This window comes from Oncorhynchus mykiss, chromosome 19 (genome assembly GCF_013265735.2).
Source record: "Oncorhynchus mykiss isolate Arlee chromosome 19, USDA_OmykA_1.1, whole genome shotgun sequence".
Lineage (NCBI taxonomy): Eukaryota > Metazoa > Chordata > Actinopteri > Salmoniformes > Salmonidae > Oncorhynchus > Oncorhynchus mykiss.
In genome coordinates, this window is record NC_048583.1 from 44,300,504 (window position 1) to 44,319,263 (window position 18,760).

Below are 18,760 nucleotides of genomic sequence, written 5' to 3' on the forward strand. Positions count from 1 at the left end.
TTTTACGTTCTGGGACGGACGTTCAGAACGTTTTTACGTTCTGGGACATTCAGAACGTTTTTACGTTCTGGGACGGACGTTCAGAACGTTTTTACGTTCTGGGACATTCAGAACCTTTTTACGTTCTGGGACATTCAGAACGTTTTTACGTTCTGGGACATTCAGAACGTTTTTACGTTCTGGGACATTCAGAACGTTTTTACGTTCTGGGACGTTCAAAACGTTTTTACGTCCTGGGACGGACGTTCAGAACGTTTTTACGTTCTGGGACATTCAGAACGTTTTTACGTTCTGGGACGTTCAATTAAGGGGAAACGGTGCTGTTCTGAACGACCAGTTGAAAAACATGGAGGGGTTGGATTGTGGGTTGGTGGAAGCTGTCAACATTGCGATTGCCCTTTAAATACATCACTCACTGCAACAAGCCACACCTCTCCACTCCCACCAAACGGGAGCAAACGTACCTCAAAATCTGCTCAAGAATGTACAAGAACGTTTTGGAGAAACGTGTCGCTCAGTACAAACCGTCCCACAACATAGCAAACGTTCAAGCGAACTGAACGCACCTCAGGTCACTTTGGCAATCATCTACTCACATGAAACCAAGAAACAGGACTTGATGAGAAATAAAAAGACCCCTACAAACAAACTATAATGAAGTCTCTAGAATGAATGGTATGAGGAGCACAATGGGAGAAAGACAGGAGTATTCTTCACTTACCCTCTGTTTGGTTTGTACCGCAAATTATAAAAGAGAAAGCAAAATGGTGTACAGGCTTGTTTTGTTGCTTTAATGATGGTAGGACTTGTACGTTTAGTTTAGGTTTAATGCATTTCACATAGATCAATTACAGTATATTAATAATTGTTTAACATAAACAAAAATGTGCAAGCTGATGTGTACTGTATTTCATAATACAATTGTATTCATGTTTATATTGGCTGAAATTATCAGCTGAGTGATAACCCATCATAGTGTATCATGTCTTTCCTATGTAAGCCAATGACATGGACTGTCCAAAAGGGTTTGCCAGTGCTCTGTGACTCTATTCTCTCCATCAGTGTTAAAGAGGTCTCCTACCTTCCCATAAGACCAGCCCAGTTCTATCTTGTTCATGGCCCACAGCTCGTGGATATTCTCAGCCAGTCTGTCCCGGACCTTCTCCAGGTATGGCAGCATGACGATCTGAGAGACAGAGAACACAACGAATCTGTGTCGTCGATAAACAGCATCTGTTTGTAGACAGTACAGCAGGCTTATGTCATCAATCATACATTTGTGGATATTTGGAAACCCTTCCCCTGTAGGTATGATTGTACAAATATCCTTACAAACATGCAGTATAATCACTGTAACTGTGTTTCAGATGAGCCATGTTGCAGTTAATATGATGCGTTCTGAGCTGAATGCCATACCGCTGTTACCTGGCTAGTCTCCACAGGGGTGGGTATGAAGGAGGCCTGGGACATGAACTGTGTGGTCCCCAGCAGGTCTCGGACCCCCTCCATGTCCCTCTTGTACTCCTTCACTGGCTCCACCTTAATCTTCTCCTTAGGGAGCAGGGCCTCGTAACACGGAGCGTAGCCTGACGGAGGCAGGAACTTGAAGTCGCCATGACGACCGCCCAACAGGAAACGCACCCTAGAGGGAGAGGGGGACTTAGTCAATTAGTGTGTTCAGTATGTGCATGAGCTTGAAAGTGATGAAGAGGGTTGATGGGTTGATTTTGGTGGAGGGGTTAGAGGAGAGGATTAGAGCAGAACATAGAGCCACTGAGGCCCAGCCCAGCCCAGCTCCAACCGAGCCCCAGCCCAGCTCCAACCGAGCCCAAGCCTAGCTCCAACCGAGCCCCAGCCCAGCTCCCACCGATCCCAAGCCCAGCTCTAACCGAGCCCCAGCCCAGCTCCCATCGAGCCCCAGCCCAGCTCCAACCGAGCCCCAGCCCAGCTGTAACCAAGCCCCAGCTTCAGCCCAGCTCTAGCCAAGCCCCAGGCCCAGCTCATCTCTAACTGAGCCCCAGCCCATCTCTAACCGAGCCCCAGCCCATCTCTAACCGAGCCCCAGCCCATCTCTAACCGAGCCCCAGCTCATCTCTAACCGAGCCCCAACCCATCTCTAACCGCGCCCCAGCTGAGCCCAGTAGAACAGAGAGTGACTATGACTTACCCCACACTGAGAATGATGCAGCATTTCAGCCCACTACTCAGCAGCCCTCCGGGGCCCTGTCTGAAATAGCAGCTGAAGTAGTAGTGATGATGACGCCTTCACTCCAAGTCCATTCTGAGTGCAGTGCACCAATCAATTATTAAGTGTCGCTGCACATTGACTGGCTGTGCCATGGCATAGCATGGCCAGCAGTTCAGAGCACAGGAAATGTTCAAGCCCCATAGGGTTCCTTATTTACATGATCTGATGTGGCCTGCATCTCGTAACATCACACACACAGACAAATGCAGAATAACGCTGACAGAATTTCTATAAATATGAGGTTATGTTAATTTTGTTTAACGCTTCCGCAAATTTCATTGTGGTAATTGATATACAGTGTAGCTTGCAGCCCTGGGTGGAATTTGATGCGAATGGAAATGTCTGGAACTGTCAAGTGTCACATCTCGGCACAGAGTGAAGTTCAGAATAGTAAAATGCCATTTTGCTGCAAAAACGGAGTCGATCATGAAATCCTGTGAAGCTTGCTGGGGCCTGAAATTTCATTTAGCAGACGTCATTCATATCATCTGAAGTTGCCATGGCAACACAAGTGGGTAAGATGGGCTCTACCTGCATCTGAGCCCTTAAGGTTTAATACAGTATATAGAGGAAATGATGTAGGGAGGGATTAGATAGATTTTCATGCAGACTAGAGGGAGGAGAGGAAGATATTTGAAGAGAGTGCTCTGTAGGTGTGTATACGTGTTCATTCATGTTAATGACATAGGTGTGTGTCTAAGACAAACACATACTTGACGCCAGCAGAGAAGCTGACAACAGGGAAGAAGAGTCCATCGATGTTGAAGTTCTCGAACATGCCCTGTACGGGCTGTCCATTGATCCTGAAGGAGATGCTGGGGGCTCCCAGGTCCAGACAACAGCTCACCACATCCTCAGAGGTCAGGATGTGTTGGTTAATAGAAGCCACCGCCCGGGAGATACGACCTGCAATAAACCACAGGGTCAGCACTTAAATATGACCTACAAGACACACACACATGAACACACACTCTTTGGGCAGAGCAGACCGATTTACCCTGTAGGACACACACACTGTCTAGACACAATCTGGTCTTAGCCCTGGGTTACTTATCATAATTTATGAATCAGGTGACTTAATGTGGAGCAGCTAGGTTAAGATGAAAGCAAACATCTACTGCGAATACCCACCTGACCAGAGATGAAGTCCGTCAAAGCCGTAAGAGTAGAGGTCATCCCCCACCCCGTTGCCCCCCCAGCCCTCCCCTCCACCAGGGTAAGGGGCGTAACCCTTGTTGGTGGCCCAGCCCACACGCAGGTGAGAGGGGTCGCTGGTCAAGAAGTGGTCCACCTGGTCAATCGTCAGCTCGTAGTACCACTTCTTATACTGGGCCGAGCCCTCACTCACTCCCAGGAAGATGTTGGGCCTCATGCTGCCAAGTATCAGAGACTCGTAGATTAGGGTTTAATCATATAATTGTGATTGATGTTTCTTTAGGCACTATGCACAATCCCATCAAACAAACACAGCAAAGAGAAGAATAACCAACACTATCTATCACTCTTCTATTACAACCAGTAGCGCATTAATCTAATTATACCGGGCTGGGATTGGATGGCTTGTTACCTTTGGACGTCATTGACCAATCGGGTCTGGAGAAGCAGATCTCTTTTAGGGAGCAGGTGATCACAGATAAGATTCTGATTGGCTCTTACAGCCACCCCGTTACACACACAGAGGGAGCAGAGCACATCCAGAATCTGCAGGTTGAAGAGAGAGAGGGAGAGAGAGGAGGGGGTGAATACAGCAGCTCCCTAATCACTGAGTACAGAATACAGCTCATCTAACCCATTCAAACCCTGAGTGGGAGAGACAGGGAGAGAGAGAGCACTAAGGACTACCAACTCATCCGTAGTCCTTTTTCATGTTGCTATTAGAGGGAGAACCTTTTTATGCAGCTATTAATGCAGCCAGCCATAATTACTGAGAGATGCTAATCAGGGTGAAACCATATCCAGTAATATCATTTTGATGCATGGGGGCCCAACCTGGCTTTACAAAGCAGAGGAATTAAATGGGCTAGGAACGGCAGCCAAGGGCGCCAGGCCAAGACCTGTGCTTTATTATCCACCGCTTCATAAGGGGCCACAGCCAAATGATACATCAACTGTGATTTATGACAAAGGAGATGACAGCCCACTGGAGAGCAGGTTGACGTTTGTCATGATTCTTGCCTTGGAGGCAGAGCTGACTGATTTTCACTAGATGGGCCAGCTGCAAAGTCAAAATTGGCTATATTGTAAACATTTATGAAAACAAAAATGTGCTTAATTTAATGGTGGACTATGCAGAAATCAATCCATTTTCTGTTGCTAAAATTCTAATAGTTTTTCCTAATTTCAGTTTATGTGACAAAACAAGCAAGTATAGTGTAGAGAATCATTGTACCATCTAAACCGCTGGGAATTATATTTTCCATAACCAAAAATATTATATTTACAGCTGTTTGAAGCTGGAGTACAAAACTAAAAGTAAAACACGCAAAAACTAAACTTAATTACAGGAAGCATAGAAATAGAAAAAAACAGATCAATCTACCACTTCTTAGACTTGCTTTCAAAGAGAATGACACATTTCTATGTGAATTTGGTCGGGTCGCCAAAACAGATTTCAAATCAAATCAAACTTTATTTGTCACATGCATGTGTAGACAGCATGTGTAGACCTTACCGTGAAATGCTTACTTACAAGCCCTTAACCAACAGTGCAGTTCAAGAAAGAGTTAAGAAAATATTTACCAAATAAAGTAAAAAATAATTAAAAGTAAAATAACAAGGCTATATACAGGGGGTACCAGTACCGAGGCAATGTGCGGAGGTACAGGTTAGATTTAAGGTTAGGGTTAGCCATTAGGTTTAACAGCATGGTTAAGGTTAGGGTTAGGTTTAAAATCAGATTTTATTACTTTGTGGCTGTGCCAGTTAGTGACCACTCTGCAAAGCTGCCTCCAGGGCAAGATTCATGACAATAAATGTCAACCTGCCGCTGGAGATCTAATTTCAATGCAAATATATTGATCTCTATACACATAACAACCAAATGCCCAGCCCCAACAAGAACTCATCAACTCTCTGCAGCCCTGTCAGCACTGGGTGTACTAATAAAACGCAGGCTCATGAGTGAATTACTGTGCTTTATAACTGTTGTGATGGACAAATGTTATCAAAATAACAAACAATGTCGCTACATCCACTTGATCATGATGATATTTGATACAGCTCCTCCTCCGGTTTCAGCTCACCTTGTGGTTACGTCCATGTTTGTAGAGCAGGGAGATGATGGACTTGATGTGTCCTCTCTGGATGATATTTAGAGCCTCCGGGCTCTCAGTTAGAATGCAGTGGAGAACCTCCAGTATGCCTGCCGTGGCCACAGAGAACAAGGGAACAAGACACAAAAGGACGTTCCTTAAACGCATGCTTCTGGGTGTGACAATACATAGTAAAGCATAACTAAACCCATTCAGGACTCTAAACACCAGGTCTGGGGTTTACAGCAGTGTAATCCAACTACACATCACCTTTTCAACCCTGTCCAGTCAGCATGCAGCCGAAGGAACGGTAGGTCAAGGACAAACAGAGCTTTCAACATGTCATCATCATGGTACCTGAGGAGGACTCGAGTCTCTCCAGCTTGCTGACCAGCCAGTCAAGGTTGTTGGAGAACTGGGTGCAGTTGTTCCTGTTGCCTCGGATCAGCGCGGCTACAGGATACATGGACAAGAAGGTCAATGGTCAAGGGGAGGAGATACATTCATACACAGTTGGCTAGTTTGAAGAGGATAATGCAAATTGCTGATCTTTGACCTACAGTACAGAAAACCTAGCAACTATAGAAAAACACTACCGAACATTACTGTACATCTTTCACAACAAATTAAACCCAAGGAGACATGTTACATAGCTATGAAGATGTCTTTGACCTACAGCCAACAACACTGACAAAACTTACATCTTACACAACAACCACGTCACCCAAAACGCACACCTTAAACCACACTCCATGCCAAGGAAAGAGTAGTGTCCTTTTCCTAATCCTCATCCATATTAATTAAGCAGCAGAGTGCAGAGGGAGGGCGTGACATCGGGGGCACAGGAGAGTCGTCCAAGCCAAAAATGACAGGGTCACCCAGTGCAGACAAACAGAGGAGAGGAAGCCTAGCTCCAAAATCCATTTAGCTGGAGCAGGTGCATGAAGGAAGGAATGTGAGATGGGGGACGTGGTCTGCACACTAATGCTCCCCATGAGGAGAAAGCACCATGTAAACACGCTGTGAAGGACACACTCAGAGGGGAACAGAAGGGCTTAGACAGTGACACAGACACTAGAGCTGGGAAGCTTCTGAGACAAAGAAACGCTTCTGCCACTGTGAGGGAATGGCTGTAATGTCCAACTACCATGAACGGTTGGACTGGTCTGTGATTCTGGCAATTTTAGGTCTTAAGTAAGGACATGGATAACAGAGTGACCAAACAACAACCAAATACAATGGTGAGAAGGGATGGTGTGGTTCCTTATAGGTTAGAAAGCCAACTGGTGAGCATGGCACAGTCCAGGCTGGCTAGGAGTGTGTGTTGGACATTCTGTGTGCTGTGGGAGATGTACCGTCAGGAAGAAGCCCTGGAAGTACTTCTCACAGACCTGAAATCTGCATGCTATCCTTATCCACTCCCAGCACCCAACTTCAGCCCCTGTGTACTCATAGAGTGAACGTGTAACTTTGTGTTAATGCTAGCTGATGGTAGGATACACTGTAGAATAGATTTTTTTGTTGGTCCTATAATTTAAGATTGAATAAGATTGCAAAGGTCAGGCTGTCACGTTCTGACCTTAGTTCCTTTGTTTTTGTCTTTGTTTTAGTATGGTCAGGGCGTGAGTTGGGGTGGGCAGTCTGTTTGTTTTTCTGTGTTGGCTTTTGTGTTCGGCCTAGTATGGTTCTCAATCAGAGGCAGGTGTCGTTAATTGTCTCTGATTGAGAATCATACTTAGGTAGCCTGGGTTTCACTTTTGGTTTGTGGGTGTTTGTTTCCGTGTGAGTGTTTGGGCCACACGGTACTGTTTCGGTTTTGGTAAATTCACGTTGTCATTGATTCAAATCAAATCAAATAAAATGTTATTTGTCACATACACATGGTTAGCAGATGTTAATGCGAGTGTAGCGAAATGCTTGTGCTTCTAGTTCCGACAATGCAGTAATAACCAACGAGTAATCTAACCTAACAAGTCCAAAACTACTACCTTATACACACAAGTGTAAAGGGATAAAGAATATGTACATAAAGATATATGAATGAGTGATGGTACAGAACGGCATAGGCAGTAGATTGAGTACAGTATATACAGTGCCTTGCGAAAGTATTCGGCCCCCTTGAACTTTGCGACCTTTTGCCACATTTCAGGCTTCAAACATAAAGATATAAAACTGTATTTTTTTGTGAAGAATCAACAACAAGTTGGACACAATCATGAAGTGGAACGACATTTATTGGATATTTCAAACTTTTTTAACAAATCAAAAACTGAAAAATTGGGCGTGCAAAATTATTCAGCCCCCTTAAGTTAATACTTTGTAGCGCCACCTTTTGCTGCGATTACAGCTGTAAGTCGCTTGGGGTATGTCTCTATCAGTTTTGCACATCGAGAGACTGAAATTTTTTCCCATTCCTCCTTGCAAAACAGCTCGAGCTCAGTGAGGTTGGATGGAGAGCATTTGTGAACAGCAGTTTTCAGTTCTTTCCACAGATTCTCGATTGGATTCAGGTCTGGACTTTGACTTGGCCATTCTAACACCTGGATATGTTTATTTTTGAACCATTCCATTGTAGATTTTGCTTTATGTTTTGGATCATTGTCTTGTTGGAAGACAAATCTCCGTCCCAGTCTCAGGTCTTTTGCAGACTCCATCAGGTTTTCTTCCAGAATGGTCCTGTATTTGGCTACATCCATCTTCCCATCAATTTTAACCATCTTCCCTGTCCCTGCTGAAGAAAAGCAGGCCCAAACCATGATGCTGCCACCAGCATGTTTGACAGCAGGGATGGTGTGTTCAGCTGTGTTGCTTTTACGCCAAACATAACATTTTGCATTGTTGCCAAAAAGTTCAATTTTGGTTTCATCTGACCAGAGCACCTTATTCCACATGCTTGGTGTGTCTCCCAGGTGGCTTGTGGCAAACTTTAAACAACACTTTTTCAAATCAAATCAAATTTTATTTGTCACATACACATGGTTAGCAGATGTTAATGCGAGGGTAGCGAAATGCTTGTGCTTCTAGTTCCGACAATGCAGTAATAACCAACAAGTAATCTAACTAACAATTCCAAAACTACTGTCTTATACACAGTGTAAGGGGATAAAGAATATGTACATAAGGATATATGAATGAGTGATGGTACAGGGCAGCATAAGCAAGATACAGTAGATGGTATCGAGTACAGTATATACATATGAGATGAGTATGTAAACAAAGTGGCATAGTTAAAGTGGCTAGTGATACATGTATTACATAAGGATGCAGTCGATGATATAGAGTACAGTATATACGTATGCATATGAGATGAATAATGTAGGGTAAGTAACATTATATAAGGTAGCATTGTTTAAAGTGGCTAGTGATATATTTTCATCATTTCCCATCAATTCCCATTATTAAAGTGGCTGGAGTTGAGTCAGTGTCAGTGTGTTGGCAGCAGCCACTCAATGGCTTTTTTTATGTATATCTTTAAGAAATGGCTTTCTTCTTGCCACTCTTCCATAAAGGCCAGATTTGTGCAATATACGACTGATTGTTGTCCTATGGACAGAGTCTCCCACCTCAGCTGTAGATCTCTGCAGTTCATCCAGAGTGATCATGGGGCTCCTGGCTGCATCTCTGATCAGTCATCTCCTTGTATGAGCTGAAAGTTTAGAGGGACGGCCAGGTCTTGGTAGATTTGCAGTGGTCTGATACACCTTCCATTTCAATATTATCGCTTGCACAGTGCTCCTTGGGATGTTTAAAGCTTGGGAAATCTTTTTGTATCCAAATCCGGCTTTAAACTTCTTCACAACAGTATCTCGGACCTGCCTGGTGTGTTCCTTGTTCTTCATGATGCTCTCTTTGCTTTTAACGGACCTCTGAGACTATTACAGTGCAGGTGCATTTATACGGAGACTTAATTACACACAGGTGGATTGTATTTATCATCATTAGTCATTTAGGTCAACATTGGATCATTCAGAGATCCTCACTGAACTTCTGGAGAGAGTTTGCTGCACTGAAAGTAAAGGGGCTGAATAATTTAGCACGCCCAATTTTTCTGTTTTTGATTTGTTAAAAAAGTTTGAAATATCCAATAAATGTCGTTCCACTTCATGATTGTGTCCCACTTGTTGTTGATTCTTCACAAAAAAATACAGTTTTATATCTTTATGTTTGAAGCCTGAAATGTGGCAAAAGGTCGCAAAGTTCAAGGGGGCCGAATACTTTCGCAAGGCACTGTACATATGAGATGAGTATGTAAACAAAGTGGCATAGTTTAAAGTGGCTAGTGATACATGTATTACATAAAGATGCAGTAGATGATATAGAGTACAGTATATACGTATACATATGAGATGAATAATGTAGGGTATGTAAACATTATATTAAGTAGCATTGTTTAAAGTGGCTAGTGATATATTTTACATCAATTCCCATTATTAAAGTGGCTGGAGTTGAGTCAGTGTGTTGGCAGCAGCCACTCAATGTTAATGGTGGCTGTTTAACAGTCTGATGGCCTTGAGATAGAAGCTGTTTTTCAGTCTCTCGGTCCCAGCTTTGATGCACCTGTACTGACCTCGCCTTCTGGATGATAGCGGGGTGAACAGGCAGTGGCTCGGGTGGTTGTTGTCCTTGATGATCTTTATGGCCTTCCTGTGACATTGGGTGGTGTAGGTGTCCTGGAGGGCAGGTAGTTTGCCCCCGGTGATGCGTTGTGCAGACCTCACTACCCTCTGGAGAGCCTTACGGTTGAGGGCGGAGCAGTTGCCGTACCAGGCGGTGATACAGCCCGACAGGATGCTCTCGATTGTGCATCTGTAGAAGTTTGTGTGTGCTTTTGGTGACAAGCCAAATTTCTTCAGCCTCCTGAGGTAGGTTGAAGAGGCGCTGCTGCGCCTTCTTCACAATGCTGTCTGTGTGGGTGGACCAATTCAGTTTGTCTGTGATGTGTACGCAGAGGAACTTAAAACTTACTATCCTCTCCACTACTGTTCCATCGATGTGGATAGGGGGGTGTTCCCTCTGCTGTTTCCTGAAGTTCACAATCATCTCCTTAGTTTTGTTGACGTTGAGTGTGAGGTTATTTTCCTGACACCACACTCCGAGGGCCCTCACCTCCTCCCTGTAGGCCGTCTCGTCGTTGTTGGTAATCAAGCCTACCACTGTTGTGTCGTCCGCAAACTTGATGATTGAGTTGGAGGCGTGCGTGGCCACGCAGTCGTGGGTGAACAGGGAGTACAGGAGAGGGCTCAGAACGCACCCTTGTGGGGACCCAGTGTTGAGGATCAGCGGGGTGGAGATGTTGTTACCTACCCTCACCACCTGGGGGCGGCCCGTCAGGAAGTCCAGTACCCAGTTGCACAGGGTGGGGTCGAGACCCAGGGTCTCGAGCTTGATGACGAGTTTGGAGGGTACTATGGTGTTAAATGCTGAGCTGTAGTCGATGAACAGCATTCTCACATAGGTATTCCTCTTGTCCAGATGGATTAGGGCAGTGTGCAGTGTGGTTGAGATTGCATCGTCTGTGGACCTATTTGGGCGGTAAGCAAATTGGAGTGGGTCTAGAGTGTCAGGTAGGGTGGAGGTGATATGGTCCTTGACTAGTCTCTCAAAGCACTTCATGATGACGGAAGTGAGTGCTACGGGGCGGTAGTCGTTTAGCTCAGTTACCTTAGCTTTCTTGGGAACAGGAACAATGGTGGCCCTCTTGAAGCATGTGGGAACAGCAGACTGGGATAGGGATTGATTGAATATGTCCGTAAACACACCAGCCAGCTGGTCTGCGCATGCTCTGAGGGCGCGGCTGAGGATGCCGTCTGGGCTGCAGCCTTGCGAGGGTTAACACGTTTAAATGTTTTACTCACCTCAGCTGCAGTGAAGGAGAGTCTGCATGTTTTGGTTGCGGACCGTGTCAGTGGCACTGTATTGTCCTCAAAGCGGGCAAAAAAGTTATTTAGTCTGCCTGGGAGCAAGGCATCCTGGTCCGTGACTGGGCTGGTTTTCTTTTTGTAATCCGTGATTGACTGTAGACCCTGCCACACACCTCTTGTGTCTGAGCCGTTGAATTGCGATTCTACCTTGTCTTTATATTGACACTTAGCTTGTTTGATTGCCTTGCGGAGGGAATAGCTACACTGTTTGTATTCGGTCATGTTTCCGGTCACCTTGCCCTGATTAAAAGCAGTGGTTCGCGCTTTCAGTTTTACGCGAATGCTGCCATCAATCCACGGTTTCTGGTTTGGGAATGTTTTAATCGTTGCTATGGGAACGACATCTTCAACGCACGTTCTAATGAACTCGCTCACCGAATCAGCGTATTCGTCAATGTTGTTGTTTGACGCAATACGAAACATATCCCAGTCCACGTGATTGTTTAGTGTTCTGAGTTTTAATTAAACATCATCATGAACACTTACCACGCTGCGCTTTGGTCCGATCCTTACTCCTCCTCAGACGAAGAGGAGGAAATCCGTTACACAGACTGTGTGTGTGTGTGTGTGCTAGAGTGCATGTGTACTGAGGCATCCTTACAGACAGCAAACAGCAGTGTAAGTTAGGGAAACACCACCCCAGGGTGCCTAGAGGACCAGAAACAGCTCTGTAAATACCAGCTCAGGTATCCCAAATAATCCCAGCGCAGCAGTGAGACGCAGGCCTGTGGTTGGTAAGAGCAACGCTGGGATGGCCAGGGCTTTAGTGGCAGGCTACAATGCCTCTGGTACCTGTGACTGATTACTGTGTGGGTGTGTGTGTTTGCGTGCATGTGTGTTGTTTTCACCATTGTAATCTCTCCCTAAACAGTAGTGAAAGGTGAGACTGAGTCTCAATCACCTGTGTATGTAGATCATAGAGTTGTAATCAACATTGTGTGTGTGTGTGTTTGTTTGTCTTGGCCTACTGTGACTCTTTATGTCACTGTTACAGTATTGGCGTGATGACTTGTGTATAAGACTCTGTCCTCATTGGAGGACAATGAACTCTTCTATTGTCTCTCTCACCCAGCAGCTCATAGAGCAAGTTGAGGATTTCCTTCCAGGAAGCCCCAGCCTCTGCCCCGGCACACTCCCCAAAGTGGGCTGCACTGTTGTACACGTTGAGACGGTCGATGCAGCAGGACACCAGAGTCAGCATGCCCTGAAACACAGTCGCACCCATCATCACATGTCAGCTCCTAGGGTGCTTCCAAAATGGTGCCATTTTCCCTATATTGTGCACTACTCCCACTGCATGCCTTGGTGATTCATCTAGAATGGTAATAATACTGATCCGCAGAGGTTTCAAAGTCGAGTTGCAAGTCATCATATTTGTGACTCGAGTCTCACTGGAGTCCAAGTCATGTGACTCGAGTCACAAATATGATGACTTGCAACTCGACTTTGACTTTAACACCAATGACTCGTGACTGAACTTGAACTTGAGCCTTTTGACTCAACCTGACTTGATACCCTCTCCAAGCCCAAATATTAAAAATGATGCTATTAAAAAAGTGTGCAGAGCATCAACTCTTCATTTAACGGATTACAGTTTGAATCGGACAGCAGCCAATCAAATTGTGCCAGCTGAGAAAAAGCTGTGTGTGGCAATGCAGAGGAACGTCGGCGGCTGAATTCAGATGGAGCCCTTGGAAAGATGATACCCCACATTATTATTTTCGGATATAACGACGACGCTGTATCAACAAAAACGCAAACATGCGGGAACAAAATTACAGACTGATGCGCAACAATTTCCAACTTTGTTCGACATTTGAAGCTGCACAAAGAATGGTAAGTCGTGGCTAATATAGCCGACAGCTATATAATTTATAACTTTGCTAGTGTAGCATGTAGGCTAACATAACGTTAAATCAATGAGCCTCCACACAGTCAGTCAGTGTAGGAACGTGATCATTGCACCCAAGATTGAGCTACAACTGGCTAGGCATTTGGTAGCCTAAATCCCACTGTAACCACACAGAGAGTGTGTTTGCGCGCGTGTTTGTGTGTGTTAAGGTTGGGCGATTGTGTCCAAGCCTACATCGCCCGATTGCGCCCCATAGCGATCCTCGATTGTCGATCACTATGGGGGGGGGGGGTGTCTTTCTCAAGGCTACCCATGAGAAAGACCCCCCCATATATTTACATGGAAATATAACGTTTATTTGGAAAGTCATAAATATATAGATATTTTTAAATGCATTCATGATTTGCATGAATGTAATATACTAAATATTACTCTTGTTAAACATAGGAAACGGTATTACATTTGGAGCACATTATGACTTGTTTAGGGCTCGAAACTCAAAGTTTAGGACTTGAGACTTGACTTGACTTGATACTTGTCGGTCTTGACTTGAGACTTGACTCGGACTTGCCTATCTTGACTTGGGACTTAACTTGAGACTTGAGTGCTAAGACTTGAGACTTACTTGTGACTTGTAAAACAATGACTTGGTCCCACCTCAGACATGCTAAGTTATAGTTATAGCAGCATTCCAAGGGCAGGATCCATGGTAATACTAGTTATATAAACATAACATAAACACAGCATACAGCTATTTTACATTAATTCAACTTATCAACTTATTGCTTGAGGACATAGTGAACCACTGGGGGAAAATAAAATCCATAGCAGCGGCTTTTGTTTGAGTTAGGGAGAGTAGTTGACGTTGAGTATTTGACATTACAGGCACAAGGGAAGGAAGCTGACATTTTATAATTGATAAGAGAAATGTTGGGCCGAGAGGCTTATCAAAAGGCATTGTTGTCACCACAGAAAAACTCAGAGCAAAACTGCTGACAGTTAAAAAGCAATGCTCTGAAATACAATGCGCCATTGAAATACTATAGAATCTATTGATTTAGCCTTTAAAAACAGTGTGTATTGCGAACATTGTGTCAACGCCCGGTCCCTGCAAAAACCTGACTTTTGACTTTTATTGTCCTCTGCTGCCAACCAACCGCCATGCAGGATTGCGATGCAACACTTCCTGTGTGGATGAACTCACTTCCTGTTTGAAGAGGTTCTGTCGGTTCTTGAGAGAGCGCAGCATGATCTGTTTCTCCTCGTGCTCCAGCTCAGCATCAGGCAGCTGGAAGTAGGTGATGAGGTCGTAGAGAGTCTGGTGGACCTCCTCGATGGGCAGGGCTACTGATGCACGGTTCTTACCCCCCAGACAGTCTAGGTCTCTGGAACAGGAGAAGAGATTATCTTCATCTGATGACTATTAGAAAGTACTCCATTTTTCAGCAGCAAAACAACATAATATTATGAGAGCAGCTCATTTATATCACTATATCATTATATAATCAGAAGGTTTCATAATGATGCCATTAGATTTCATAACAACACCAAACTCCAGTATTACAATATGACTCAAGGAGTGACTGCCATAGTGAACATAATTTGTGCCTTAAGGTTCATCCATGCTGAAATGTTATTTCTGTGTGAGCTAAAAATAGTGCCTACTCTGTCACACAGAGTGGGAGGGGTGTGTGGAGAGGTACAGCTCACAAGAGGCGGTCTGGGTTTGGACAGTGGTGAAAGCCAGTCAGCCATGTGTGACCGACTGACGTCACCGAGGGGGTTTGTGTTTGAGTCACAGTCACAGTCACAGTCACAGGCCAGTTTAATACTTTATCTATCCATTGCGCTCTCTTCCATTCCATTGCGTGGCCTCATGGCATGAGATGTTTATTGTCCTGTTTGGCTAGGGACTGGGTCATTGAGCAAGGCAGGCAGCATGCTGTCTGGGGGCCGTGCTATCCATAGAGGACCCTTCTCACAGGCCATAAGCTCAACTGCTGCTGCGCATTCAAATCTACAGGGCTTTACGCAGACAGCATGAATATTACACTACAGTCAATGATTAGTTATATTTTGGTTGTGTGGTTTATTTGTGGTGTAGCGGTGAAAATGGTTTAGCGGTGTAGTGGTGATAGTGGTGTAGTGGTGATTGTGGTGTAGTGGTGATAGTGGTGTAGCGGTGATAGTGGTGTAGTGGTGATTGTGGTGTAGTGGTGATAGTGGTGTAGCGGTGATAGTGGTGTAGCGGTGAAAGTGTTGTAGCGGTGATAGTGGTGTAGCAGCAATAGTGGTGTATCGTTGTTGCGGTGATAGTGGTGTAGCGGTGATAGTGGTATAGCGGTGAAAGTGTTGTAGCGGTGATAGTGGTGTAGCAGCAATAGTGGTGTACCGTTGTTGCGGTGATAGTGGTATAGCGGTGTAGCGTGATAGTGGTGTAGCGGTGATAGTGGTGTAGCGGTGTATCGTGGTATTGGTGTAGTGGTGATAGAAGTGTAGCGTAATGGTGGTGTAGCGGTGATAATGGTGTAGCGGTGATAGTGGTGTAGTGGTGTATTTTGATAGTGGCATAGCGGTGAAAGTGGTGTAGCGGTGTAGCGGTGTATCGTGATAGTGGCATAGCGGTGAAAGAGGTGTAGCAGTGATAATGGTGTAGTGGTGATATTAGGTGTAGCAGTGATAGTGGTGTAGCGGTGTTAGTGGTGTAGCAGTGATAATGGTGTAGTGGTGATATTAGGTGTAGCAGTGATAGTGGTGTAGCGGTGATAGCGGTGTAGCGGTGATATTAGGTGTAGCGGTGATAGTGGTGTAGCAGTTATATTGGGTGTAGCGGTGATAGTGGTGTAGCGGTGAAAGTGGTATAGTGGTGATATTAGGTGTAGTGGTGATAGTGGTGTAGCGGTGTATCGTGATAGTGGTGTAGCGGTGATAGAGGTGTAGCGGTGAAAGTGGTGTAGCGGTGTAGCGTGATAGTGGTGTAGCGGTGTAGCAGTGATATTAGGTGTAGCAGTTATATTAGGGGTAGCGGTTATATTAGGTGTAGCGATGATATTAGGTGTAGCGGTGATATTAGGTGTAGCGGTGATAGTGGTGTAGTGGTTATATTAGGTGTAGCAGTGATATTAGGTGTAGCGGTGATAGTGGTGAAGTGGTTATATTAGGTGTAGCAGTGATATTAGGTGTAGTGGTTTTATTAGGTGTAGCGGTTATATAGGTGTAGCGGTGATATTAGGTGTAGCGGTGATAGTGGTGTAACGGGGAAAGTGGTATAGCGGTGATAGTAGGTGTAGCGCTGATATTAGGTGTAGCGGTGAAATTAGGTTTAGAGGTTATATTAGGTGTAGAGGTTATATTAGGTGTAGCGGTGATATTAGGTGTAGTGGTGATATTAGGTGTAGCGGTTATATTAGGTGTAGCGGTGATATTAGGTGTAGTGGTGATATTAGGTGTAGTGGTGATATTAGGTGTAGTGGTGATATTAGGTGTAGCGGTGATATTAGGTGTAGCGGTGATATTAGGTGTAGCGGTGATATTAGGTGTAGCGGTGATATTAGGTGTAGCGGTGATATTAGGTGTAGTGGTGATATTAGGTGTAGCGGTGATATTAGGTGTAGCGGTGATATTAGGTGTAGCAGTTGTATTAGGTGTAGCGGTGATATTAGGTGTAGCGGTGATATTAGATGTAGCGGTGATATTAGATGTAGCGGTGATATTAGGTGTAGCGGTGATATTAGATGTAGCGGTGATATTAGGTGTAGCGGTGATATTAGGTGTAGCGGTGATATTAGGTGTAGCAGTTGTATTAGGTGTAGCGGTGATATTAGATGTAGCGGTGATATTAGATGTAGCGGTGATATTAGATGTAGCGGTGATATTAGGTGTAGCGGTGATATTAGATGTAGCGGTGATATTAGATGTAGCGGTGATATTAGATGTAGCGGTGATATTAGGTGTAGCAGTTGTATTAGGTGTAGCGGTGATATTAGGTGTAGCGGTGATATTAGATGTAGCGGTGATATTAGATGTAGCGGTGATATTAGGTGTAGCGGTGATATTAGATGTAGCGGTGATATTAGGTGTAGTGGTGATATTAGGTGTAGCGGTGATATTAGGTGTAGCAGTTGTATTAGGTGTAGCGGTGATATTAGATGTAGCGGTGATATTAGATGTAGCGGTGATATTAGATGTAGCGGTGATATTAGGTGTAGCGGTGATATTAGATGTAGCGGTGATATTAGATGTAGCGGTGATATTAGATGTAGCGGTGATATTAGGTGTAGCAGTTATATTAGGTGTAGTGGTGATATTAGGTGTAGCGGTGATATTAGATGTAGCGGTGATATTAGATGTAGCGGTGATATTAGGTGTAGCGGTGATATTAGGTGTAGCGGTGATATTAGGTGTAACGGTGATATTAGGTGTAGCGGTGATATTAGGTGTAGCGGTAATATTAGGTGTAGCGGTTATATTAGGTGTAGCGGTGATATTAGGTGTAGCGGTGATATTAGGTGTAGTGGTGATATTAGGTGTAGCGGTGATATTAGGTGTAGTGGTGATATTAGGTGTAGCGGTGATATTAGGTGTAGCGGTGATATTAGGTGTAGCGGTGATATTAGGTGTAGCGGTGATATTAGGTGTAGCGGTGACATTAGGTAGCGGTGATATTAGGTGTAGTGGTGATATTAGGTGTAGCAGTTATATTAGGGGTAGCGGTTATATTAGGTGTAGCGGTAATATTAGGTGTAGTGGTGATATTAGGTGTAGTGGTGATATTAGGTGTAGTGGTGATATTAGGTGTAGAGGTTATATTAGGTGTAGTGGTGATATTAGGTGTAGTGGTGATATTAGGTGTAGTGGTGATATTAGGTGTAGAGGTTATATTAGGTGTAGTGGTGATATTAGGTGTAGTGGTGATATTAGGTGTAGCGGTAATATTAGGTGTAGCGGTAATATTAGGTGTAGCGGTGATATTAGGTGTAGCGGTAATATTAGGTGTAGTGGTGATATTAGGTGTAGCGGTAATATTAGGTGTAGTGGTGATATTAGGTGTAGCGGTGATATTAGGTGTAGTGGTGATATTAGGTGTAGCAGTGATATTAGGTGTAGCGGTAATATTAGGTGTAGCGGTGATATTAGGTGTAGCGGTGATATTAGGTGTAGTGGTGATATTAGGTGTAGCGGTAATATTAGGTGTAGTGGTGATATTAGGTGTAGCGGTAATATTAGGTGTAGCGGTGATATTAGGTGTAGTGGTGATATTAGGCGTAGCGGTGATATTTATTTATTTATCCGTTATTTTACCAGGTAAGTTGACTGAGAACACGTTCTCATTTGCAGCAACGACCTGGGGAATAGTTACAGGGGGATGAATGAGCCAATTGTAAACTGGGGATTATTAAGTGACCGTGATGGTTTGAGGGCCAGATTAGGAATTTAGCCAGGACACCGGGGTTAACACCCCTACTCTTACGATAAATGCCATGGGATC

At 44.4% G+C, this 18,760-nt stretch overlaps 1 protein-coding gene across 1 annotated transcript in view; it reads right to left on the reverse strand.

The window, feature by feature from the left end:
• The window catches only part of LOC110498363 (ryanodine receptor 3), a 167,195-nt gene that overhangs the window by 68,341 nt on the left and 80,094 nt on the right, over positions 1 to 18,760 (reverse strand). Inside the window, exons 13-21 of the mRNA XM_036954899.1 lie at positions 14,477 to 14,657; positions 12,489 to 12,624; positions 5,857 to 5,952; positions 5,491 to 5,609; positions 3,816 to 3,949; positions 3,380 to 3,621; positions 2,962 to 3,154; positions 1,426 to 1,642; positions 1,082 to 1,186 (exon numbers count right to left, since the gene is read on the reverse strand). Coding sequence (XP_036810794.1) covers positions 1,082 to 1,186; positions 1,426 to 1,642; positions 2,962 to 3,154; positions 3,380 to 3,621; positions 3,816 to 3,949; positions 5,491 to 5,609; positions 5,857 to 5,952; positions 12,489 to 12,624; positions 14,477 to 14,657 — 1,423 coding nt within the window. The remainder of the gene's footprint in view (positions 1 to 1,081; positions 1,187 to 1,425; positions 1,643 to 2,961; positions 3,155 to 3,379; positions 3,622 to 3,815; positions 3,950 to 5,490; positions 5,610 to 5,856; positions 5,953 to 12,488; positions 12,625 to 14,476; positions 14,658 to 18,760) is intronic.